The sequence below is a fragment of the Cervus canadensis genome, chromosome 2, assembly GCF_019320065.1.
Source record: "Cervus canadensis isolate Bull #8, Minnesota chromosome 2, ASM1932006v1, whole genome shotgun sequence".
NCBI lineage: Eukaryota > Metazoa > Chordata > Mammalia > Artiodactyla > Cervidae > Cervus > Cervus canadensis.
Genome location: NC_057387.1, coordinates 101,665,079 through 101,690,679, shown reverse-complemented (window position 1 = coordinate 101,690,679; position 25,601 = coordinate 101,665,079). Strand labels below are relative to the sequence as shown.

General features: G+C 40.9%; 2 protein-coding genes across 2 annotated transcripts; both read right to left on the bottom strand.

Annotated features, from left to right (window-relative positions):
- Nucleotides 1–1,112: 1,112 nt before the first annotated feature.
- On the bottom strand, nucleotides 1,113–15,575 carry RRAGC (Ras related GTP binding C). The gene is made up of 7 exons (XM_043461836.1): nucleotides 15,227–15,575; nucleotides 13,293–13,496; nucleotides 12,136–12,335; nucleotides 9,579–9,693; nucleotides 8,479–8,621; nucleotides 6,638–6,786; nucleotides 1,113–2,662 (listed from the first exon to the last, which is right to left on the bottom strand). Exons 1-7 carry the CDS (start codon nucleotides 15,461–15,463, stop codon nucleotides 2,511–2,513), a joined length of 1,200 nt encoding a protein of 399 aa, XP_043317771.1. The 5' UTR covers nucleotides 15,464–15,575; the 3' UTR covers nucleotides 1,113–2,510.
- Nucleotides 15,576–18,619: 3,044 nt separating this feature from the next.
- Nucleotides 18,620–25,587, bottom strand: LOC122437193 (MYC binding protein). The gene is made up of 5 exons (XM_043461841.1): nucleotides 25,454–25,587; nucleotides 25,187–25,259; nucleotides 21,429–21,477; nucleotides 21,109–21,238; nucleotides 18,620–19,863 (listed from the first exon to the last, which is right to left on the bottom strand). The coding sequence occupies exons 1-5, from the start codon at nucleotides 25,535–25,537 to the stop codon at nucleotides 19,819–19,821; spliced, it is 381 nt and encodes a 126-aa protein (XP_043317776.1). The 5' UTR covers nucleotides 25,538–25,587; the 3' UTR covers nucleotides 18,620–19,818.
- Between the last annotated feature and the right edge of the window lie 14 nt (nucleotides 25,588–25,601).

The window sequence follows — 25,601 nt, the reverse complement described above, 5'->3', positions numbered from 1 at the left end:
CTCTGCCAGCGCTCTGAGGTAGCTGGTACACATAAACATCCATGGAGACGCAAAACATTTCAGGCAAATCCTTAAGTTTTCTGACTTAAGTTTCCTTTTTCCTGAGTCTGTTTCACCATTTTTCACCTGTTCTCCTTATCACTCCCTGGATTTATAACTTCCCATAGTAGTAGAAAAAAAGGATTTTATGGGCACCCGTGTCCCTCCTAAGGCATTATCATCTCCATTGGGTCGACGGGAGCCCGAGGCCGGAGATGCAGCAGGCAGCACAGGGCTGCCAGGTCTGGGGCACAGGCGCCCCTTCCTCACTAACTGCATCTGTGACCGAGCGGCCACCTGGTTTACCCCAACAGCACAGTACACACCCATTGCTCTGGTGTAGTTATTAACCACATCCCTCTCACTCTCAACAGTACCCTGGGTTTAGAGTTTAAGTTACAATGTTCATCCCATCTATTACCCTAGACAGGGCTCTTTACTCCTCTGGATTTCAGTCTCCATAATTTGAAAATGGATATAGGATTAGATAATACTTTAAGGGGTTTTTTTGTTGCTGTTTTAATCTGTTTTTGTGATTTCCATTTTTTTAAATAGCCCAATCACAAAATTAAAGATCTTTCAACCTCGACCTACCTCCGTCCTAATATATATATTTTCCCAAACCAGTTAAGATCCAACCTAACTATATAAGCAGAACAGACATTTAAGGGTCAATAATGAGTATCTCAGAAACTGGAAGAAATGAAAATTCAACTGCAATCAACACATATTTTGTATAATGTGCTCTACTTAACTCATTCCTTCACATGCTTCCTGGCTTAGATAGCATACATCAATTATGAGAGGCCCTGGATAGTCCCCACCGTGAACCACCACAACCAAAAGACGCATTTTTACCTATGTTTAGATCTCCTAAACAGAAATGGGCAAAAGAGAGATGTCTGGACACAAGGCATGAAATCCTTGCATCAGGACAGAACTTTAAGTCCTGAAACATACAGCATCTTAACCATATGAGGCAACAAAAGAAGAAATGGACAATAAAATCAGAGTGGGACAAGCCAACATTTCATTGCCCCAACCCTCCATATCTTATGCAAATAAAAAACTGATTCTGGAGTAAATACATTTATTGATACCCATTTTATATAGTTCAATGAAATAACCTATAAATATAAAAGCGTTTTCTTTTGGATATCACCATGGTCCATGTAAGTACTCAACAGTCAGAGTCGCCTGCAGGAAGCACGCCAAGTCACACAGTGGGGTTTACAGGCCTGAACACACACTTCATACAACAGTGGCACTTACGTACTCAAGTGGTCCAGTGGCTTTGGAATACGTAACAACTGGGCATGTGGAGTAAAAGTAATGTGTAAGTTTAAGTCAATGAAAAGGGTATCAACCTTCAACAAAAAAGACAATTATAATCAACATCCTAGGTGAAGAAAGTACCACAGCGGACCCTTGGTGTCGGAACACCGGAGACGAAGTATGTTTAACAACACATGTCATGGTGTCATATGCTCTCTTCAACCCCCAGTGGACAGTCCACCAGTGCCTTTGGGTCATTCAGGGTCAACAAAACAGCAATTCTTAAAAGAATCTCAACAGCTTAGAATAAAAGGTATGTGGGGACTGGTATCAAGTTTAAAGAAAAATGAGCTAAATATTTCAATGACACGATGAGTTTTTCTCCTAAGAGGAGGAAGAGATTGTGGGGAAAACAACTTTTTAAATTCCCTTTTTTTTAAAACAGTGATCAGAATCATTTATCAAATGTGAGGGAAGGAACCCAGGTATCTGGTATCCAAAACACAGGTGCAAAATTTTCTTCTGTCTCAAAGTTTGCTCCTCAACACTTCAGAGGGAACGAATGCAGCAGCCACTGTTGGAGACTTGCTCTAGACTTGATGCAGCACAAAATTTTCTCATTTCTTCAGAAACCAATACAGGAATGTCCTTTTTTGCTGTAGTCAGACCATGTGTCTTTTGAGTTAGCAAGCAAATGCATTTAGAAGGTCTGAGGTGTGCAAGGTCCAAAATTGAAATCTGAGAGGCAGTGTTAGAACTTAAGCGAGGCAGGATTTTTAGAGACTACTCAAATGAAAATCTAAGTGAAGCATATAAAAATTCAGTTCTTTCTATTATTTTCAACTGGTATTTGATGGCAACATTCCCTGGTAAGGACAGGTTAAGGGCTGTTATCTCCAGGTCCAAGACATCCCAACTACTTAAAGTAGGGCCCCCAAGAGGAGAAAGACACACACTTCTGTGGTCTCTGGAATTCTTTTTTGCTTTTTTTTTTTTTTTTTTTAAAGAAATAGTAGCTTCAGTTGCACACCACTGGCTGAAGGGGTTTTCATCCAAATGAGAAACTCTACCCCTTGTCTCTAGAGGGACAGGTACCAGGTTCCCATTAGCGGCAACTCCCATGTCCTGTCGCACGTGGCATCTGACCCTGGAGTGAAGAATAAGCTGGCACAGAGCCCCGATCGCTGGCGTCCAGGCTAGATGGCATTTCGTGGCGTGCCGTTGTGTGTCAACGCTTTCAGGCTGGGGGCACTGGTCTGGTGACTACAGCTCCTGTGAGAAGTCACACCCACCTCAAAAACCTCATGAATAGCTTTTCGGAAACAATGGAAGTTATAGTCTATTAAACCTGCAGGAGAGAAAAAGGGAGATCAGGCACCCTGAATGTCAACTATCTGCTAGGAAACATTTGGTGACGGAAAGAAATAATTGGTATGTATTTTAAAACATATATCCAATTGAGAAATTCTCTACAATGGAAGCATGATAAAGCATATGCCCAAGTTGTTAACACTGATTACCTCTGGGCCTGGGAATGAAGAGGGTAAATAAAAAAGCAATTAGGAAGACAAATTTGCTAAGAAAATTTACAATGAACTTTAAAGTGAAAGTAAAATACTTTCGATACATCAAGTTTTTCCTTTTACAAGTCTCTGGGGCAGGCAAAGAAAAGCTGAAGGAAACAGTTGGAACAATAGTTGGGCAAACTGCTCAGTAAAGCCATGGGGATGGGAGGTATCAGGAAGGCCCATAGGGCAGAGTCTCAGGAAGCCAGCTCCCCTACCTCAGAGGGGAGGGAGGGCAACTCTGTCCTTTTCTGCTTATGAACTGGCTTCCAAATCAGATTTTAGTCAAAGGGTTCCTTGCAGGTACATATGGACATATGACCAATTCCGGCCACCAAGAAAAGTACAAGTGTGTGAGACTTCCATGGAACCTCCTTAAAAGGAAGAGCTCCCTATTCCTCCCTAAATCCTTCTTAGTGCCCAGAATTTGCACAAGATTGCTGGAGATCCAGAAGTCCTTCCACATCACAAGAAGAACCTGAAACTAGTAGCCAGCGCTGAGAACAGCAGAGCTGAAAGAGAAGCACCTGGGTCCTCGAGCATACCGGGACAGAAAGACAACACACAAGAAACAAACCACAAGCATCTGATGGTAAAGTGACTACAGATGGGGAAGAAGCCCATAGGCAGGAGAGTCAAGTGCAAGGCCAAAGCAGCCAAGAAAACTTCAGGGCGGAGACAAGGCTCTGAGGATATGGGCAAGATTTAAATAGGCAGGAAAGAGGAGCAAAATCACAAGAAAACAGCAGGGAGTTTGCACTGAGAGAACACAGCACACAGGTGGAAGACAGGAAAGAAGCTGGTCTGACTGGAGATGGGAGTAGACAATTCTTGGGAGAAGTACTGGGAGTGGAGTCTGAAGAAGCAGGTCAGAGTCAAATTAAGGAGTTCTTCAGATTCAGGAAAAAATAAAGGTTTTGATAAGTTCAACTACATTAAAATTGAGTTCTCTGCAAATGGTAAAATTAAACTGACAATCAAGGAAACCTGAACAATGTGTGGATATGTGATGATGATATGAAATCAGTTATTTTTTTTTAAACATCTATTAGTCGTAATACTATTATGCTTCAAAAAGAGCACTACTTCTTAGAGATATCTGCTTAAATCTCTACAGACAAAATGATTTGATGTTAGAGATCTGCTTCAAAATAACCCAATAGGAGAAAGGTATAGCGATGAAATAAGAATGGCTATGATTTTGATAGTTGTTCAACCTGGGTGATAGAGAAGAAGGGCTTCATTACATTATTTTCTCTGTTTTATGCTTGACAGTTTCCACAACAAAGGATTAAAAAAAACGAAGATATACAGGAAATAAGACTGACCATGTGTTCATGACTCTGAAAGCAGAGACAGGTACATGGAATCACTGTGCTGCTCAACTTTTGTGTTTACTTGAAAATTTCCAGGAACCAAAAGTTTTTTTAAATTTTTAAAGATTAGAATGGAGAAAAGTAAGAAACTCCTAAGACATACAAAAAAGATAAAAGTATAGGAACAAATAAATTACTAGAGAAGAAGCCTAAACAGACATGAAAGAGGACCTGCAATGAAAAAGACACTTGCTCTAACCAGTAATTAGAGAGAAAAAATGAGACCCAAATGAGACATCGTTTCGCACCTACCAGACTGACAACAACTGAACATTAAACATTAGCAAGGACATGAAGTGACAGAAACTCTCACAAAGCACTGTCTGGAGTGAAAAGGATAAAGCCACTTTGGAGAGCAATTCAATAACGCCTAATAAAATTGACATGAACTTGAGCAGGGGACATGAACTTGGGCAAACCTTGGGAGATGGTGAGGGACACAGAGGCCCGGGGGGGCTGCAGTCCATGGGGTCACAAAGGTCAGACTGGGCAACTGAACAACAACAATGAAACTGAATGTGTATGCCCTCCATAAACTCCACTCCTAAATACTTTCTATAATAGAGAAATTCCCCGTACGCGCAAAGGCAAACTTGTTCACCAACATTTCTTGCAAAACTATTTGTAATCTTAAAAATCATCTAAACATACAGCAAAAAGAATATAAACTATGATATCGCACTCCACAGTGACAAAGAATGAACTGAAGCAATATGCTATTGATATGGATAAACCTCAAAACCAATCTTGAATGAAGAGAAACAAGCAAGTTGCAGAAGAAGACTTACATTTTGACATAGTTTACACAGATACATAATACCTTATATAGTTTAAGGATAGATAAGAAGTAAAAGACTAATTCAGACACAGGAAAAAGAAAACGCTACATTCAGTGGAGCACAAGTGAGGGTTTCAATGAGAAATGCACAAAAGACAAATATTTATTGGTCACGTTTCAGATCTTAAGCTCAAGGGGAATATATACATTTTTGTTTTATCAAAAAAACTTTGTATATCTAAAATATTTCATTAATATGAGCATCAGTGAAATAATATTAACTCATTCAATATTAATTAATATCACAAACCCAGACAGAACAGGAACTTGTTTCAGTGAGTAACAGAGCTACTATAGATCCTTCAGTAGTTAGATAACATGATAAAAGGAATATCCTGAAAACTAGTCTGCCTTTAGAATAAAAGACGATACAGACGGAGCCCTCAATAAATATGTTGAATGCAGCACCTTAGGCCTGGATGGGTGAGGACTTGAACTGGAGACACCAAGAGTGGAAATGGATAGGACACCATAGAAAGTTCCACAAGAAACAAATGTTAAGATTTGGTGAAGATTCAACGAAAACCACAGAAAAGAATGGAAAAAGGAAAACAAAGAACACCCTCTGTGAGATGCTGTGCAAGGGCCTCAGAAGCAATTATACCACCAGACTGCACACAGCTAAGCACGGACACCAGAAAAAAGGCATAACTAGTAACGGAAGTAGAGTAGCCAGGAGAGTCATGAAACAATGGGGAAAATATTCATCAGTTTTTGACACCATGGAAAGATAAATATTTAAGTGAAGATGCCGTACTAACAGTTTCAAACACGGGATGGAAACAGGCCCAAGTCAGAGCTGGAGAGGTGAATTTTTCAGTCAACTACACGGAGATTAACTGAAGCCAGAGATGTGATGTGCTGAGCAGGAGAGTAAGTGAAGAAGTGAGCCAGAAGCCCTGGCTCTGAAGGGCACTCAGAACTGAGAAAAAGAGAAAATAAAGAGAAGAAACAGGTGGTCAGAGAAACAGACACACAGAAGAACCCAAAGAGTTCTGCTTTGGGAAAGCAGAGAGAAGAGAGCTGGGAGGACTGGATGATAGGGTCACATGCTTTGGAAGGCTGAAGAGGAAGGGCCACCAAATGTGGCAAGAAGGTGACCTGCTAACTTCTCAAACCACCTCAGCAGACTGGTTCAGGTGGAAGCCAAATACAGGCAGACACGTAACAGAAGGACGTGAAATCAGAGGCTGGAATAAAAAATGTGATTTAAAAATAAAAGACCAAAAGAAGGCAGGAAAAAGCATGGACTGTACATGGAGGGAAAGGCACAAAAGTAGTTGAAAACGTCATGAAAGTGAAAGTGTTAAGTCACTCAGTCATGTCCAATTCTTTGTGAACCCACACACTGTAGCCCGCAAGGCTCCTCTGTCCATGGAATTCTCCAGGCAAGAATACTAGAGTGCGTTGCCATGCCCTTTTCCAGGGGATCAAACTAACTGGTAAATCCTCTAACACTGCAACAATGTTTTCTCTTGTTTTCCAGAACCTAAGAAATTATGACAAAGACCTTTATATAAAGACGGTTTTTAAAATGTCATTACCTTTTCTTTCAAAACTTTCTTCCCTAAGGATGCAAACCAGTGCCAAAAATTTAGTCACCTCCTTTAAATACAGGACAGTTGTGTTATTCAGCTTGATGATGGCCATGGACTCTTTGTCATAAGCACTTCCACTTCCATCTTCCTTTAACCTGTTTTAATACAAAGTATTGCTCATTATAGGTTTCCCAACTGGGCATTTTATCACATTTGCACAAGGCTTTCTACCCAGTTTCCTAAATATCTTTTAAGAAAACATGCTGGCTTGACCACAGTGGAACAGAAGCCGTGTTTAGCTGTGGGTGCCCAGCCCCTGCTGCATAACCATTCCATGCTCACACCACCTTGTTGACCTAGGATGCATGGAATGCAGCACACTTCTAATTTTCCCTCACACTAATCAGTGCTGACACCCTCCGCAAATAAAGAAGGACCTGAAATATGAAAACTGTCAGTAGTGAAAAAGGAGTAAGTACAAAAACTAAAGTAAATATGGTCTATCAAAGATACTGTGGAATCCAGATGCCTGCAAAGTGAGCCTTACAGGGTCTGAAAGCTATTTCATTTATCAGATTAGACTGTCAGAATTATATGGAGTCCCCCTTCAAAAAACACAAATCAAGAGCCAAGTAAACAACAAACTGAACTTCAATAAAGCATACAGTTTCACACACAGGTTAATAATAATGAAGTAATGGCTGTTTCTTTTCTTTTTTATAATGCACTTTATCATGTGTAATGCAGTTTACAATGTGCCTTATACCGAAAATAAGATTTACAACTAAATTTGATTCTTTAATTATAAAAAATACATTCTACTCATCTATTTTTAAAATTAGGAACGGGAACATGAAACTTTTCTGCATGATCTACAGACAAAAATCACATTTTTGCTGGGGAAAGAATAAAAACAAAGGCAAGCATGTAATCACAAAACTGACAGGAATGGAAAACAAGAATAGACACGTAAAGAAGAGCTAAGACAAAAGCATTCTCCTACCCCGAGGCAGCTGGAGAATGATACTGACAAGTCAGGTAGAAAGACCAACGTGCAGGGTAGGGACAGAGAGATGAAAGAGGAATTTAGACTAGGTGGAACACAGAGGAACAAGAGATCAAGGACACAGGTATCAAAAAGCAAAGGTAATGTCAGAGCACCAGGACAGTGCTTGGGAGGGCTGACATTAACATACAAGACGAACCATCACTATTAGAGGCTGCAGAGGTTACTGGCTTTTGAAATGATTATTAGTAAATCCACCAAAGTTTTCACTTGTCTTCTGAACTATTCTACAAAACCATTTCTTTACAAGTTTCTGTATAAAATGTGGTTAATTTGCATAAAAGAAGAGTTTATATTTTAGAGACTTCTTAGAAATGGAGATGTACAAGTCAAACATTCCTTGTTTCTGTATTCTCTGAAAGATTAAGGATTCCTCAGTTCCACAGAGCCTGAAATCAAATTAGGAACCAGTACACACTCGTGTTGTTCAGTGTTTTAAATAAATTAGTCTAGTTTATTGATCTAACAGTAGTGAAAAGTCACAGTAGTAGGAAGACACAGTACAAACCCCCCAAATTAAAGCAGGTGAAACTTTCACTGATAATTAAGTCTGGCACTAGTCACATCTTTTCAACTGCTCTTGTCCATCCACTCGGAAACAGTAAGACCCAGCAGTCCACTCACAGAGAAATTATGCTCCAAACTGAAGCACTATGGTCAGAACAATTCTACTTCATACAGTACTTGCTAGATGCCTCAGAAATTAATCCCCCCAGCAAGTCAAACTGGTGGTTTTCCACTTGTTTGAGATCTTACAAAAATATATACGAACACAACTTACCCATATATACAAGACACATCAATTACAACATCAATCATGTCACAGCAAAGTTCATATGACTGCATATCCACAGGAGAACTGTCTGTTGCAATGTAGATTTTGCTGACAACATCGAAGAGAAAAGCTTTTTCAATACCTGAATTCTTGAAAAAAACAAAATCAAGTGTTCATTTTTTAAAGAATCACAATTCGTAAACTTATCAAAGATCCTGAATCATTAACATCAAAGAGAATTTTTAACAATACAATCCAATACCAAGAATAAACAGTACTTGCTTAGGAGACAATTCTCTTATCCAAAGGAGAAAAGTCAAACTGTTTCTCTGCTCTGATTTACTGACATAATAGCACACTCAAATTTGTTCTTCTTTCATCCTCGTTACTTAAATGAATTACTTTCTAAGAAACAAACAAAAAAATCCTTCAAAAATCAAGCCATGCTATATTTTTGATAATCCTTTTCTTGACAATAATCAATCTCTGATTCAAACGATCCTGCTACCAGGAAGGTTTGATGGAGCACTCAGCAAACAATGTTTCACATCAACATCTAGCATAGTGCAAAAGCCCAAAGAGTTGGGATCACTACACACGGAGTCCTTCGAAGCAGTGTTTGGAAAACACGATCGCTGAATGCTAAACTGATGGGAAGAATATCCTTTTTAATTAAGCTGAATCCTCAAAATAAGAAATGTGAAATATGACACTGAGATTACAGTTAACAAAGATCAATTTTTCAATGTGACCTCCAATAAGGCAGAGATTAAACTGAGTCTAATTCCCAACACCCAGTATATCCCAGTTTCTACTCTTCCTTCAGGAAAAGAGATCACGAAGATATTTTTAATTAAGAAAAGCATGAAAAAATTTTCATCAGGGCCTTTTAAGACAAAAAAAGGTGAGTATTAAGGAAAATTTTAGACAATAACTCAAGCCATTTTTTTAAATGTTTCTATTATTTATTTAATATTTAACTGTATCATTAGTCTTTAAGCTTGACTCAGATTAATTCAAGGCATTTTTTGGAGAATTTGATAATACAAATATATTCAACAAAAACAGAACCAGAAACGACAGTGAATATTAAATAGCACACTTACTGATATAAAAATATTTAATAGATTTTCCAAGGTTGGTAGCTGTGGGATAAGTTTCTGCACCACCTTACTAAAGGCTTCAAATATTGAATGGTCATAGATACTAGTCAAATAAAAGCTGAAAGACACAACATAGTTTGATTAATTTGAAAAATATCTTAAGTCCAGCAACAATTATCACAATACATAAAATTTTAAGTTTCTTCACATTTGATTTCAGTAAGTTCAAATAAAGCCTATTTTGTGCACCATCTCCCTCACTCAAGATGACATATGCAATTTTCCCACCTGGCTTGTAGCTCTCCATCCCTTTAATACATTTACACAGAGGGCAACTGAGGTAGTGCTCAGAAACCTGAACATTCACCTAAGTCCTTGCAATCTGATCCAAAAAGCTTGGTTTCTTAAGCCCACAACTGACCAAAAAACAAGAGAAAGCTTAGAGGAGACAGGTGACATTTATTAAGTAAGAATACAGTACAGGTTTCTACTAAAATGTTACCTCCTCAGAAAGTTCCTTCCTGACCCTACCTAAAATCATACTCCTGTACCCTTTGCTTTCAACCTCTTCCCCCTCTGTTTTTCTGCATAGTACTGATGAGTACTTAAAATTACACTATATGTTTGTTTATGTGCTTTTGAGCTGTCTCATTCATCAGAATGTAAGCTCCATGAGAATAAAGGCCGTCAGCCTTGCTCGAAGCTGCATGCCCACTGCCCTGTAGAGTATTTATGAATATTTGTTGAGTAAACAAATGAATAAAACTGGCACTTAGAATTTATGTAAATAACATGCTAAGGAAGATGAGAGCAGGAGCTCTAGAGAGAAGGGACAGCTATCTGGAGGCCTAAAAGGATACACAAAGAAGTAAATTTGTAGATTTAACAAAACACGTACTTGAGAGAGAGAGGCTTTTACAACTTAAACAGTGTGGTCAACTCTACTTGCTTTTCACTCAGGAAGTATACTCTTTAGTTACGCAGCTGTATCCATTACATAATTATAAACACAGATAACAAAGTCAGAGACAGAACTGTTTATACCACACTTTTTACCATAATTCAAAGATACTTTCAAAGAGTACACCTAAGAACCTATCTTAGATGGGGCTCTAATCTAGGTGTTAGAACAATGGAAGATTATCCAACAGGCACTAAGGTAAAGGAATATTTTAGGTCAGCAATGTAAGAAGGTCCTGCAGGAACTGTGAGGTTTGGAGGTGGATGGGGACAGGAAAAACCTCCCAAGGTACAGGGCATTCTAGGAAGCTGAGTTTCTGGAAACTGGAAATTAAAAGAACCTCATCCATAGGTCTGCTAGTAATTAATAAAAGTTTAATGCTGTTAACAAGGCCCTGGGCCCCACAGAGAACTGGAAAAAGGGATAGTATATACCACTGAGGTGGGTGCTCTGGAAAGGGACACGGACATGATGCTAAGAGGATCAGAAGGGTTCCTATGGGTCCTGAAGAACACAGGACAATCATAGCTTAAAATCCATCATTCATGGTAGAAAAATAAGACTGAGGAATTTTATTGGAAGATACTTTCACCTTCTCCTACAAATACTGCTGAATTTCTTTAAAAGCATGAATTACTTGTACATATTTTAATCCAGGCTAAAGGTCAATGGGACTTTTCTATGTGGTTTCCTAGGAGAGTAACAAAAAGATCTTGCAGCCAGAGGCCCCAAGGAAAATTAGGGTAGGGATGGGGGTTGGCTTAAGCCTAGAGGGAAGTCATTGTAATAGACCATGGATAAGGAAATAGCTACGGTTGTCTCTCCACTGCTTCCCCTTTAAGTTTTTTGTACCATCAAAAGAACATTTTCTTGGGTACTTTTTATTACTCATTTCTACCTAAACCATAAAAAAATAAGATGCAGGAAATAATTCTCACATATTTTTAAAATACAAGCACACAAACCATTGAGCTTATCTAGTAAGTGTTCTTTAATATTAATTTTGCAATGAGAATTACAAATCAGCAGTTAACTTGATAGCAACCCTAAGCAGATTTCATGGATACAATCACTTCACCCAATTTTTAGAGGTTCATAAAAGCATAAAGTGTTTTAAAAAACATAAACAAGAAACATTAGAATCCACACTTAAAATGTGCCCTCTTTAAAAGGCTCTTCCTACTGAGAGAGATACTGTGAAAGATCAAGCTACAGAGTTCTACAACAAATGTGAGATTCCTTGAACTGAGGCAAGGAAGGGGGGGGGGGGGGAATGAAACCAAGAAAGGGGAATCCCAAAGCAGATTTAATGCCATGAGGAAACAGCCTGACTCCAGTCTCTTGAGATGAATTTGTAAACACACCTACAGAAACAGACCTTGCATGACTTCAACCTCTGGGAAAATGCAAAAAAAGCAGGGGAACTAACTTCTCAATAACATCAGGCTCCCAAAACTGCTTGAATTCAACAGAGATCAAAAACATTACACATTTGGGAAGGGTATACCAGTAACAGAGAGCTACGTGTTTGTAATGACAGAGATGGGAATACATTTACACACTTTTCAGGGCTCCCATATCAAACACACAGGTTGTTACCTAAGGTGGAGTTTTTCTAGCCCAGCATCTGCAAGGTCATCATTGGCCCTTTGATGAATGTCCCTCTGTGTTTCTATTTTGTGATCATCAGACAGACCATCAACTTTGTGAATAAAAACCTCAAAATTCATGTCTGGGTTAACTTTGTAGGCTTTAGAAACAGTAATGTGAAGTCTTGTTAAAGCCTCCATGTAGTCATCCTGTAAGTCAGAACAAAATATTTTTTAAAAAGAAATCTTATGTTAGGAAAGCCTCAAACCACCTCTTTCCCCAACCACAGAGTATATATTACCCTAATCATTCATAAGTATTCAAACAGCTACATTAACTTATACCACTAAATAGATCTTCAATCTCTTGATAAAGAATTCAACTACCAAGTTAATGCTTATAATTTTTAATACTGATAAGAAAAGGAAATGAAAATGGACACTTCTTCCCAATAAAATTTTTTTTAAGTAATCCCAGCTCTGCCATTTATTAGATGTGTGACTTTAAGTAGGTTGCTTAAATTCTGTGATCTCAGTTTACTCAGCCATTGAATTGTAATTACGATACCTACCTTACAACACTGTGAAGAAGAAATTAAATTAGGTCATATGTATGAACACACTCATAACAGAATCTGTACCTCAGAACTCATTCCTAGCTAATGCTTAAGCTTAGAAAAAATTAAGATTGTTAAAGATAGAGACATGTCCCATTTATCTGAGTGTCTCCCACTTGCTAGGCCCTCAATAAGTGCTAGTTGAGCTAAACTGAATTTGGACAACTAAAGAAACTATTCATTTAATATTTACTGACTCAGTTCTCACATTCCTCATTACAGGCACTGATAAGACCTTTTCAGTGGGTGACAACATTACAACAGTTAATAAAAATATAGCAGTATCTACTATTAACAAAAATGGAACACTGCTCATTAACTAGAACTCAAGAAATATAAATCCTATCTCCTAGTCATCTCATATTCTGTACTTGCAGAAGAAAGGCATGCCTACTCCTAAAGCACCTCTGCAGGTACATCTCTCTCAGTTAGGAAATCTAGTGGCAAAGAAACAAGCTGTAAGAAGCACATGACAAGATAAACAACCTTCCTTTGTTCCTACATCTTCTGCCATCAGAGAAGAAAAGTAAACATCATCATTTCCAACTACCTGTGCATCAATGACATATATCAACGCTCCTGTTCCCCTGAAGATCATCTCATAGTCAAAAGTTGGGTCAAAAAAGTCCATTTGCCCAGGAAAATCCCATATTTGGAAATTCACAAAGGAGCTATTAGAAATGTCATCTTTGTAAATCTTGTTGGTACTTTCCAAAAAGAGGGTCTCATTGGGTGACATTTTATGAAACACCACCTGTTAAAAGAAAAAAAGACAATTTAATGACTCTTCCACTTTTGTATTTAAAGTAAGTACAAAACTCCACCCGGAATTAACATAAAAAATTTGATCCTATAGCAAAAAGTTTAAAAGAGATGAAAAGTGAATGGGGTATCCATTGGTATTCACTATCTTCTAACTTCTAACAGAACAGAACACACCAAATTATTAAAACCAAATCACCCAGAAAAGCTAAAACTTTTCTATTTTGTTCGTATACAATACTAGCAGTAGCAATGTCTCTCCTCAGTTTTTTTTTCTCCCCATTACATTGTATAAATTCTGCCAAAATCTGCTCTAAGATTATGAAAATTTATAGCTAAAGTTTAAGAAGTTTTGTTCATTGAAAATTTATCAGAATGCCCACATCAGGTTCTAATGAATAGTCAGAAAAGAAACTGACTGGACCCTGTCCTTCATGGGTTTGCAGTCTTGTGGAAGAAATAAAACAAAGGCAAATTATACCAAATAGGAAAAGGCATATTGATAGAGAAGGAATATTTGTGAGGAGGGGACGAATGGGACCTGACAAGGAAAAGACAGCTCCCATGATAAAAAAAATAAACGCAATTGTTAAGAATCACAATTATCACAATCCACACAATTTCAACACAGAACTAATTTCCCCCTCTCTATTCGCTGGATGAGAAAAAGGGATAGTTACTCCTGAGGTTTAGACGGTGAGAAACAATGTAACGAATCAAAATCAGTTTGCTTAAAACCTGCCATCGATGTACTCAAATTTTGCTGTAATGGTGAAAAGATAAGTAAAACACAGTAATCCCATACATTTGGAAGGCTACTTTTTAAAATCATCATGTCTACAGAATATCACGCAGAGATTGATTTTGGAGATCTTTGCCACAGAGTGAAAAGAGCAAAAGGCCAGGTATCTGGCATTTTATCGCCAGCTCACCTTGCGTTTAAGACGAATGGCTGATGGAGGTCGACAACCCTGCCTCTATTCCCCCTTACTAAAAAAGCGAATAGCCCTCCATCCTTCCCTGCCACTTCCCAAGTGAAAGCACATGTACAAAGGTCTGTAAATATTCTCCAGGTCTTAAGACTTTTGTAGCCACACACACACACAGGGGGAAATCACTACTAATTATACTCACCGGGCTAAAAGTACTAAAACAGGTGGAAGAACAGCCCCCATTCCCACTAAGGAATGCCACAGTGAAGTCTCCTTCGTACTAGTAACAAGAGCAGGCATTACAAAGGCCAAGGAGTTAGTCACAACTCTTTCTGACGCTGCTGCCTGGGGCTCACCTGGGAAGCCCTGCAAACTCAGGTCACCTGAAGTGAGAGGCACACACACAGCCGGGGTCGGGGAGGGAGTGTGGGAAAGTTCTCCGAGTTAGAACCGGGGAGCAAGTCTCAGTTTCGTGAATGGCACAGGGGCTGGGTCCCAGGAAGTGAGGTCCCAGGAGGTGAGGCCACGGGCACCTGCCTCGCTCCGGCCACTCGGGGAGCGCGGGGATCCACTCGGCCTCGGCTGACCTGGGCGTGGACTCCGAGATCGGGGTCCCGGCGCGACCGCGCCCGGGCTCTGCTTCCCAGAGGAGAAGAGAAAGCGCGCTGGGACAACCCAGCCGGCCACCCCGGCCGCCGCCCTCCTCAGGGCCTCCCCTCCCGGCTGGCCCCCGGCGCCCCCGGGGAGGGAGGGAGGGGGAGGGGCGGAGGGCCCGAACGGCCCCACTCACCTTCTGGATGGAGGACTTGCCGCTGCGCCGGAGGCCCATGAGCAGAATCCTCGGCTTGGAGCTGTCAGCGCCCCCCGGGCCACAGCCTCCTCCGGCCCCCGCCCCAACCCCGCCGCCCGCGGCTGCCGCCTCCTCTTCCTCCTCCTCCACGCCGTAGCCGAAATCCTTTGGGAAGGAATCCGCCGCGCCGTAACTGCCGGCGAGGGGCGTCTCCTCCGCCCCGTACTGCAGGGACATGGTGCTGGCGCCGCCGCCACCCGTGCCCTGACAGGCCAGGCCAGGCCAAGCCAGGCCGCCGCCTCCCCAGTCCGCCGCCGCCGCCGCCGCCCCCGGCAGCCGCCGCCGCTGTGCGGCCCGCCCCCCGGCGTCCGGCTCTCATAGGCTCCCCGCCCGATCCCGGCCCCTCATTGGTCGCCTGAGCTGCCACTCGGGAGCAGCAAGGTAGGTGGTGCCCATCACGTGCCCGGAATCACCTGACTCGGAGCCGTGGAGGGGGGAGGAGGAGTCACGAGGAGGGTGGCCGGGCCGAGCCCTCTGCCCTCCGCCCCAGCCCGCACTTCGGTCCGACCCAGCCACGCGCATTGCTCCTCACCGTTCTGCCTTCTTCGGGACTCCGGAGGCCAACGCAATGAGTGACGCTTTCTGGGCACTTGGGAGAATTGATTATCCTCCTCCTACTATTGTGCTTGCCCAACCAATACTTATGCCCGCGAAGTCCTGGGGCACAAAACTGGACCTACCTTGGACCCTGCCTGCCCTCAAGTTGCCCCAAGGTTAATGGAGATCGGACCTCTGAGTAAGTAGCTTCTGTATGAGATAGGAAGTGGGAAGGTCAAAGGTGCAGATAAAAATGCTCGGCATGGGTGGGTGAGAGCATCTCTAAGGAGCTGGCGTCTGAACAGGTCTGGAAGGATGGCATCGGTTGGGATGTTCAAAGGTAGAGGAGGAGCTAGCCAGAGTGAGGGCAAAACCTCAAACAAGGTAGAGTCATCGGTGAGATAGTTTGTTCTAGCAGGTAGCTGGACCCTGATAGGAAAGCAAATGCTAGCAAGCTAGAATGTCTTACGCTCTTTCTTCAGCAAATCACGGACAATGAATACTGCTACTGTTTCACACTCATCAGGATCTGACTCCCCCTCCTCCCCACCCAGTGTCGTCTACTTTAGTAATTCCATCACCTCGTGGAACATTGCATCTTGTGTGACCTCCTTCAGATCAGAGACCAAAGGAATGAATAATGAAAGCAAACCAGAACAAATACTTGTTACCAAAATATGGGAAAGCAAGAGGAATTTTACTCTTCACAGGGCGGCTTTAGAATTGGAAATTTAACCAAAGAGGGCCCTCCTCTTAAAGTGGACATGGGTGGTGGTATTGATCTTTCAAAGAAACTTTTTTGACTATGAAGGGAAAGCAGGTGTGCAAATCTGAAAGTTGGTTTTGTCTGAATCTCAAAGTTAAAGGTAAGACATCCTTAGAGGTCATCTAGTGCAACCTCTCACCTAAAAAGAATCCACTGTACAGCGTCTCTGACGCTGCATGAAAGATTTGCAGCGTACATTGCAGTAGAGCCCAGGGAAGACAGGGCACTGTCTCAATAGGCAAACAACTCCACTGTGGTAAAACTTGGCTTGAAAGTCTCTTATTCAGGCCAAAAATCGCTCCTTGGAGCTTATACACCACAGCCTATTAGCAGTGGTCATCTCTTTTATGACAGCACCTCAGATATTGGATTACAGTCTTCATTACCCACTGTCTTCTCTGTTCCACATTAAAACATACTTAAGCCAGGGCTTCTCCAGTAATGATGACAGAAATGTCCCACATCTATGCTGCTCAACATAGTAGCCAGTGTGGATTGAGCACTTCAATTACTGCTGGTGTGACTCAGGAACTAAATTTTTAATTTTACTTGCCAGATGCGGCTAGCGGCCACCATGTTGGACAATACAGCTTTGTGGTTTCAAACGTACTCTCCACATTTATATGCAATTGAGCTGGTCAACATCCATCAAATGTCTGACACCTACAACACAATAAGGACCAATAGAGCCTTCAGGGTGACTGTTTAGCACCTGGACAATATTTCTATTAATGCTTTCCAGAATGGAATTTTAAAAAAAATATACAGACTGTAAGTGGTTCACACTAACAGTCACTGGAACCAGGACTTTGGCAGCGCTCCCTAAGTGCCTAAGCCTGTACAGCTGCATTTTTAACCTAAACGTAAGACTTGATATCTCAACTTTTTCGTTTAGGCTGTGAAGTTTAGGCACTCCCAAGTTGTGAATCATTTTCAAGCTAATCTCATATAGTCTACTCACCAGCCCTTCCAACTCTGTGGCAGTTAGAGAATTAGCATTACTACCATCTGACCCATGTGTAGTCCTTTACAATTTGCAAGATACTTTTTACATCCATTACATTTAATTTGATCCTTATAACACCTTGTGATATAGGCAAGATATGAAATCTACATTTTACAGATAAGGCAGCTGGAACAGCAGGAACTGAACAGATCGGATCCTTTTTTTTACTCCATTGAGCATCATGTGTACTGTCTTCATCCAGATCCTTGATAGAAATGTTGAAGAGGACCTGCAGAGGCCAGGCTCACCCTGAATTCTTACATAGCACTGACTGATACAGCAGTGTAAGCATGTCAGTTCCCCCCAAAAGTCTGATTATCCAACCCACAGGTTGCCATTGCCATGGCACAGGAGGCAATCACCTGATTTACATAAATATTAATACCAGTCTCATTAGGGAAGAAAGCAAATGAGGGTTGGCTGCCAGAAAAAAATTCTACTTGCCTGTCCACAAAGGGACTATCACACCAACTGCTTAAAGAAGTCATGTCTCCCTCTCTTCCAAAACCCCCCATGAGGCCATGTTTTATTATTATTTATCATTCTTAGCACATCCTATCCCACATTGTGATTATACACATGTCTCATAGTTAACTTCAAGTCATTCATCTTTATAATACTCAGCCCACAGCTGTCACTGTAGGAAGCACTCAAACTGGTAAAAGATAAACCAATTCAAGTAAGTGTTCTTCCAGCCGTATCTGACTCCCCTACAAAAACAAACTTGTGACTGGAAGAGACAGACCACTGCCACATTCCTGCCAATGTGACTGATTAAAATGCCCTTATAATTGGCTTGGTCACAGCTTCTAGCAGGTGCTGAGGCTTTTGCTAGTTAAAAACCAGCTTTCACTGTATTGTTTTCTGTGTGTTTTGACCAAAAAATAGACATTTCTATAACACTGGGGACAGAATACATGAAATAGGGCTACTTCTTAATAATGCTGGTCAATCAATAAGGAAAATAAGTGATGAGGAACACAAAAACATCTGACTGTAGGTCTTCCAAGAAAGGAAAAAGGACTAACAAACAAGAATATAGTGCTTTACCATTTACAAATCTTTCACATACATTCCATTTGACCCTCACAACAACCCTGTGAGGTAGGCAGCACAGATATTATTTTCATTTAACAGATGAGGAAAATGAGTCTTGGAGTAATTAACTAATGTGCCCAAGGTTCTACAATTGGTAAATAATTGGTATTCATATCAGTCTTTGGCCTAACGATTCAGCACCCCACCTCCCCTCACACTTGCCTACCTACTTCACAGGGATAATGAAGATAAAATGAATTCAAAGCTAGAAAAATACTTTGAGGGAAAAAAGCACTATATAATTATACCCACAAACTATAATTTTCCACAATATATGGCTCATTCCCCTTGTCATCCAGGCTTGTGCGTGAACCCAGAATTTTATATTGCCTCTGTTCTGTGTTCCGCTAAGCAACTAAGGCAGGCAGGGGGAACAGTGTGATTCTCTTTAAGTTTATATAAATTACAGTCAGGGCAACTGCTATTACAGGAAATTGAAAAACAACACAGAAAGGCCAATGTGCAACTGGGACCCAGGGAAGCACAGTAAAGCAAGGCAACATTATCAGATAGGGCATGATTGCATAGAAGGAAAGGTGGTGTCAGAGTTCACACTGGCACACACAGTTATCTAAGGCAAAGTGGTGGCAAAGAGTCATTCGTTCCACCTAGTATAAACAAAGCAGAAGATTCATGAGACAGATCCTCATGAAATAGCATCGTGTATCACACAGATCTCTCCAGCTGCCTACAGAGAATATAAAACGACAGTGTCATCTTCATTTTAAAGAATGACTGTACCTGTGCTCATAATCCTGAGCTAAACCAAGGAATAGCTCCGTGCTAAGCTTCCTTGGCTAAAATACAACCAGTACCATCATTCCTAGTCAGACTGATAGAATGTCTTTTAAGGTAATGAATCTGATGGCTGTGTTTATAGATTTTTTTTTTTTCTTTCAGGATGCACTTTTGATTCTCCTGCTTTTTTAAGACCCAAAGAAAGTTATACTGAGTTTTTATTGGTGATTCTAAGTATATGTATTTATAACAGTTAACGTGTGATAGGTGAATTTAACATATTTAAAAGAGTGCTATAGCATCTGTTCAGAAAAGATTATATACTGTACAAACTATTCGAGTCATACAAAACCATTTTTTTCAGTGTCTTTTCAATTGAGATGAATCCTATTCAGCACGTTTCTCCTCCTGAGGTGGTTCATACTGAGCAAGCTATGGGGGCAAAGACAGAGGTGTTTAGGTGAATTTTATTCTAAATTGGGTAAAAAAGAAAACTTTTAACAGTAACAAAATGAGTCAACTACTTTGTTCAATGACTGAATCAGTTTATAAAATCCTAGCCTTTTTAAACCAGTGATTTTTTTAATATTTAATACAATCAAACCTAGTGAAAGTTTTTTTTGTATAAACCTTAAAAATTACTGGGAAACTAAAATTTAATTCTCATTCATGACTGCACTGCACAAACATCTGCTATGCAATAATCCATATCTTCCCAAAGATGTTGTGGCTTATATAGTAAAGGTATTTTCTTCCTCTCCACCATAAGTTTACTGAAAACTTTCTTCTAGAAAGTAGGAAAAAAAAATAAGCATGTGATATATATTAAGCTAGCCAGTTAATGAAATAGCAGCTAATGTCTTTGACTGTAAAAGATGCCAAAAAAGTTATCTAGTATTTATACACTGGAATCTTGGCTAATTTAAGATACTGAATGATCTCTTATACCGAACTGTGGTTTACTGCAAGAACACTGAGATATGAGTTGTTCCAATTAGCTGTCAGATTTGAGAAGCTAGACTTCACTGTGCTTTAGTTTCCTCACCTATAAAATGGTCTGTGTACCTGTGTCATTTATCTCACAAAGTTGTTGAGAAGATAAAACACATTATGAGAAATGCCTAGTCATGTGAAATGTGATTCAGAATGCAGTAAAACCTCAAAGGCTTAGTTGACTAAAAGTTTATGAAAATTCTCATGGGAGTTTAAACAAAGAAAAAACTTCAGCACTAGACAAAATTAAGTGCAAACAAATGTACAGAGCTTAAGTGCAAACAAGTTTACAGTTAACACATGTCAGGGCCACCACATAACTATACAGATCATGCACTGCACAGTCTTGAGGGGTGCCATTCGCAAAGCAGTGGCCCCATACTGACCTACTTAACTGCCTAAGACTCCCAGAAATTTCCATTTACTTACAAACCAGTATTCTTCACCAGTAAATTCATCTTTTTGTTGATGAAGGTTCCCAAGAACCTCTTCTTGACCACACTTTGCTCATCCTGTTTACAATTTGCTTGTGGTTTTCTAGACAGGGTATCAGCTACTCCTTGCAGTTAGCTGAGATTGATATTTGCCCTCCTCCCTCCTCTACTGTCCATTTTAGTGAGGTTCTGATCATATAATCATTAAAGGTGAAATTATTTTTAACATGAATTCTTTCAAAAATTTTACCTTTGTTTTCAGTTTTTTATTTTCTTCTACAATAGCTTCATATTTCTCTTTCATTTCTGCCAATTCTAGGCGAAGCAGCTCTATTTCTGGATTTTCTGGGGTAGCAGCTCCTAAGTGATGCTTTAAAAAACTAATATAAAAGTTAAGGATTTACTTGAGCTCATTAAAACTAATGAAATAGCCCTCTATTGAAATAACTCTGATGAGAGTCATCCCAACCCTACCACCAATATTTACCCAGAGATCAAAATCCAAATACTCAAAGTAACTTTTTCAATAGAATAAAGGCCTTTTTCTGACTTGAAAAATGAAAAGGATACTCCAAAGCACTATTAGGTTTCTCTGGTTCTTCATATAAGGCTACCAATACTGCAAATCAAAAAGCAGAAAAAAAAAATTAAAGTCTTAAAATGGCCAAAATTATATGCCATACCTCAGTAAATATTAAGCATCTATTATACACCACACACATCGCTAGGACATACCATGGTGAACAAGACAGACAAGGTCCCTGTTCTCAACGTATTTACAGTCTAGTGCAAAAGAGTATCAAGCATCAATAAGGGTAATGGGAGCACACTGGAAGAACACCTAACTCAGCCCAGGGAAGGGAAATAAGACCTAAGACCTAGGCAATGAAGGTTTCAGATAAAAAGGGAAGGCCAAGGGCAAAAGAACAATGTATTCAGGAACTGAAAATTCAAATGTGGCTAGATGGAGTTGTGAACTGAAAGGAAGCTGAAAAGGTGGTTAGGGAGGAGACTGGAGGATCCTGCAAGTTCAATAGGGCCTTTATCCTAAAAACAAAATGGCATATAATTAAAACAGTTTTAAGCAGCGGAGTGACGGGATCACTCTTGACTCCTGTGTGGAGTCAAGTAGGCTAACAAGGGGGACAACGATTTAAACGCAAGAAGAGCAATTATGGCTCAGTGGTACAGAATCGGCCTGTTAATGGAGATGGGGTTTAATCCCTGGGTGGGGAAGATCCCCTAGAAAAGGAAATGGCAACCAGTATTCCTGCCTGGAAAATCCCACGGACAGAGGAGCCTGGTGGGCTACAGTTCATAGGCTCGCAAGAGTCTCAGACACAACTTAGCAACTAAACAACAACATGCTAATCAGTTTAAAAAGAGAGTGACCTGGGAATTCCCTGGCTGTCCAGTGGTTAGGACTCCAAGCTGTCACTACAGGGGGCATGGGCCCGATCCTTGGTCAGAGAACTAAAATCCTGCATGCCACGTGGCATCCCCCACCACCACCAAAAAAAAGAGAAGTGACCTGTACTAGAGTAATAGAGGGATGAAAGCAAGGTAGATACATTTGAGAAAAATTTTTAGAGAATCAATAAGGCTGTGGTTAATTTTTGGAAGAAAGCTTTGAATCCAAAATACACTTCAAGAATGAAGTTTCACACACTACATGCTAAATAACCACCAACCAAAAACTACCAGTAATCAAAGTGCTCAAATTAAAATACATACTTTAGTGGTTTCATATCCAGTAATTCATGTCAGCACTACCTTTTTCATCGTCTACTGAACACATTCCTTCTAGGATCTGAGTAGTAACTCAGATAAAAATCTCTCTAAATCAGTGGTTAAGTTTTTTGTGCACAAAACTGAACAATCTGATCAAAGACCAAAAGCTGTAACTATATACAAAAAACATGCATATCTAGGCCCCAAGTTAAGAACTCCTGTAAACCAACTTAACATGCTTTGCTCTTTTAGTTTTAATAACATCAAAATAATTTAGACATCATAAAAAAATCAAATGCTCAACTACTACAAACAACTTACATTAAGTTCTGATAGTTAAACTTTTAAACGTATTTACAGCACTATTTTTTGAGAAATTGGCTTATTTATTTCACCACTACCCTCTCCTCTCCTTCCCTCTTCTTTCAGTGTTACAGGACACTGTATTCCTCTACTTACTACCTTTTTCTTCAAACTATATACTCAACCCTATGTTTCTTTTTCCATTAATTCCCACTGATCCCTACCAAGTTCTAATTTTATAAGACATAAATATTCTTACCCTTTCTTCCTCTTTTTCTCCTACCCTTTCTTTTAGCTTCTAAATTTCTGACAGTGGTACTTACAAGTTTGGTAATTACAGAACATAATGTAAATGTCAAGTTTCCTGTGTTTTTCTATAGATGAAATATACTTCCTTTTAAACAGACAAGAACTCTATACCCAGTGTTTCCCTTTTTGTCTTAGCAGCCCGGATTTTTAGAGGTTGATACAGTGCTCAAGATAACTAAAATGCCTTTTCTTCTAAATGACTTATCTTTAGCCATCCTTATAGTGTTTTAATGTTAGAAGGAGTTTCAAATCCTCTTGGAAATAAGCTGGATAAAAATTATATGTTAAATCTGTGTGAAGTACACAAAATCAAATGTTAAATAGATCATCAGTAGATACTCTGTTGTCTGATATTACTTAAGAAACTGAAAACCCAGGAAGGTTGAGGGAGAATACCAATAGATGTCAGCGAGGGAAAAGAAGCCTCCAAAGGTTTAGTTTTTCATGAAGGAAAATCCAGGTATGGCCACAAGCCTTAATATCTTCATTTACCTCCTACAATGGCCACTTCTCTACCCTTTACCAATGTATGTTTCATTTACTCCATCCAGCCACTCTGGCTTCCTTACACTTCCTGAAACTCAACAGCACATTTCTTTCAGGTCTTTGTTCAAAGGTTACTTTCTTAAGAGAGGCCTTCCCCCACCACCCTAGGTAAAATGCCACACCCATCACTCTGTCAGCAACGTTCTTTTCACAACACTTACCACTGGTTGACACTCTGTGTTTATTATCTGTCTTCCCCAACTAGGATATAAGTTCATTTAGAGCACGGGCTTCCCCACCCCCACCGTTGTATACTCAGTGCCTATAACAGACACCTGAATAAAATGGCGAAATAAATTAAAGAAATGTGCTTGTGGAGTTTTTTGAGGGGAGAGGGAGGTCCATGAAATTCTAATAGTGTGATACTTTCCAGGATGACAGCACAGTACTTTCACACTCCCTTAATGTTGACTGAAATTTGCAAAGAGATAGGAAATTGAACCTAAGGTAGGTAGCAATTCAAAATGACCAACCCAGGCTTGAGAATTAAAAGCCCTGCTTTCTGCTAAGACCCAGAGTTGTTATTCTCCCAGAGTTTTTTCCTAACTTTTGCTTCTGGACAAAGAGCAGGTACCAAAGTATTTCCAGATACTTAAACTATACTTCTCATATGGACCGAAATCATCATCCCTGCCAGCTCTTCTGTTCCACACCCTTGAAAGGCCCAGTCAGTGAGCTGAGTGATAGATAACAGCATTCGCCTTACAGCCTAGCTGATGAAATAAGCAGTACCCACACTAGCTCCTGGAACCGTCCAGTGTCAATCACCTTATTCATCTACTTAGATCTTGAACTATAGATTAAGAGATACAGTGTAACGACTTTCATTTTAAAAAGTGAAAACAATAGCACCATTTTGATGTGTCGTCACGTTTTTTAAACTGTAATTCTACTTTAATTATGAAATATGCACAATGTAGGAGTTGATATAGACTACAAAACGGAGTTCAGTTGAAAAGCCACATCCAAAGAGCTATTTTAGGGATTAGGTTCACTTAGCTACTTTATAAGCTGCTTTCAAATCTGGTCATTTCCCCATTTGTCCTTTGTTCGAGGGGAAATGTTTCTGTACAGGATTTGGAGGGCTCGGGAAAAATTGTCAGGAGAGAGGAGTTGGGCTCTCCCAAGGTCTCTAGCAACATGCTCACTGCGGCGGCTAGAGGCAGAGCAACGGAAGTTGGAGGGACTTTGCAACAGCTGCAAGAGTTTTACTCACCACGGGGAGGGTGAGGCTACCCGACCCGGGCAGCGTCCGGCAGCCAGGCGTGCGCCGGTCCCCGCTGACCCCCGAGGCCCACCTCGCTGGACCCGGGGTGGGTCCCTCCTGTTCCCCTCCTGCCCCACATCACGACCCGTTCGGGGCACCGCGCCGAGGAACACGACGACGGCATGAGGAACACGACGACGGCATGAGGAACCCTCTCTTGGCCCATGCTCACCCTTGGTCAGCGTGTCCAGCACCCCCGACTTCTCCAAGTACCTCCGGAACTGCTCGCGCTTCGAGTCGGCGGCCTGAGGAGACACGGCGGGTCAGTGGCCGAAGCCCGGGGGCCAGAGCAGGAAGAAGGCGCTGGGAGTCCGGCAACGCCGCCTGCGCCTCACTACCTCAAGCCCCCCAAACCTGCGCGCACGCCCCCACTCCCACCCGAGCCGACCAGCGGCTGGCTACCGCCCGCACGCCCCCAGCCACGCCGCGCCCCCCTCACTTTGTAATGGGCCATAGTGACAGCGGCAGCGGCGTAGCTGGCGCCGGAGACCGTGGCTGGCGGGCTCGGAGCAGCACTGCTCATGCGCGGAAGGGCACGGGCGCCTGCGCACTTGGGATCCCCGGGCCGGGATCGCCGGGGTGTGGCC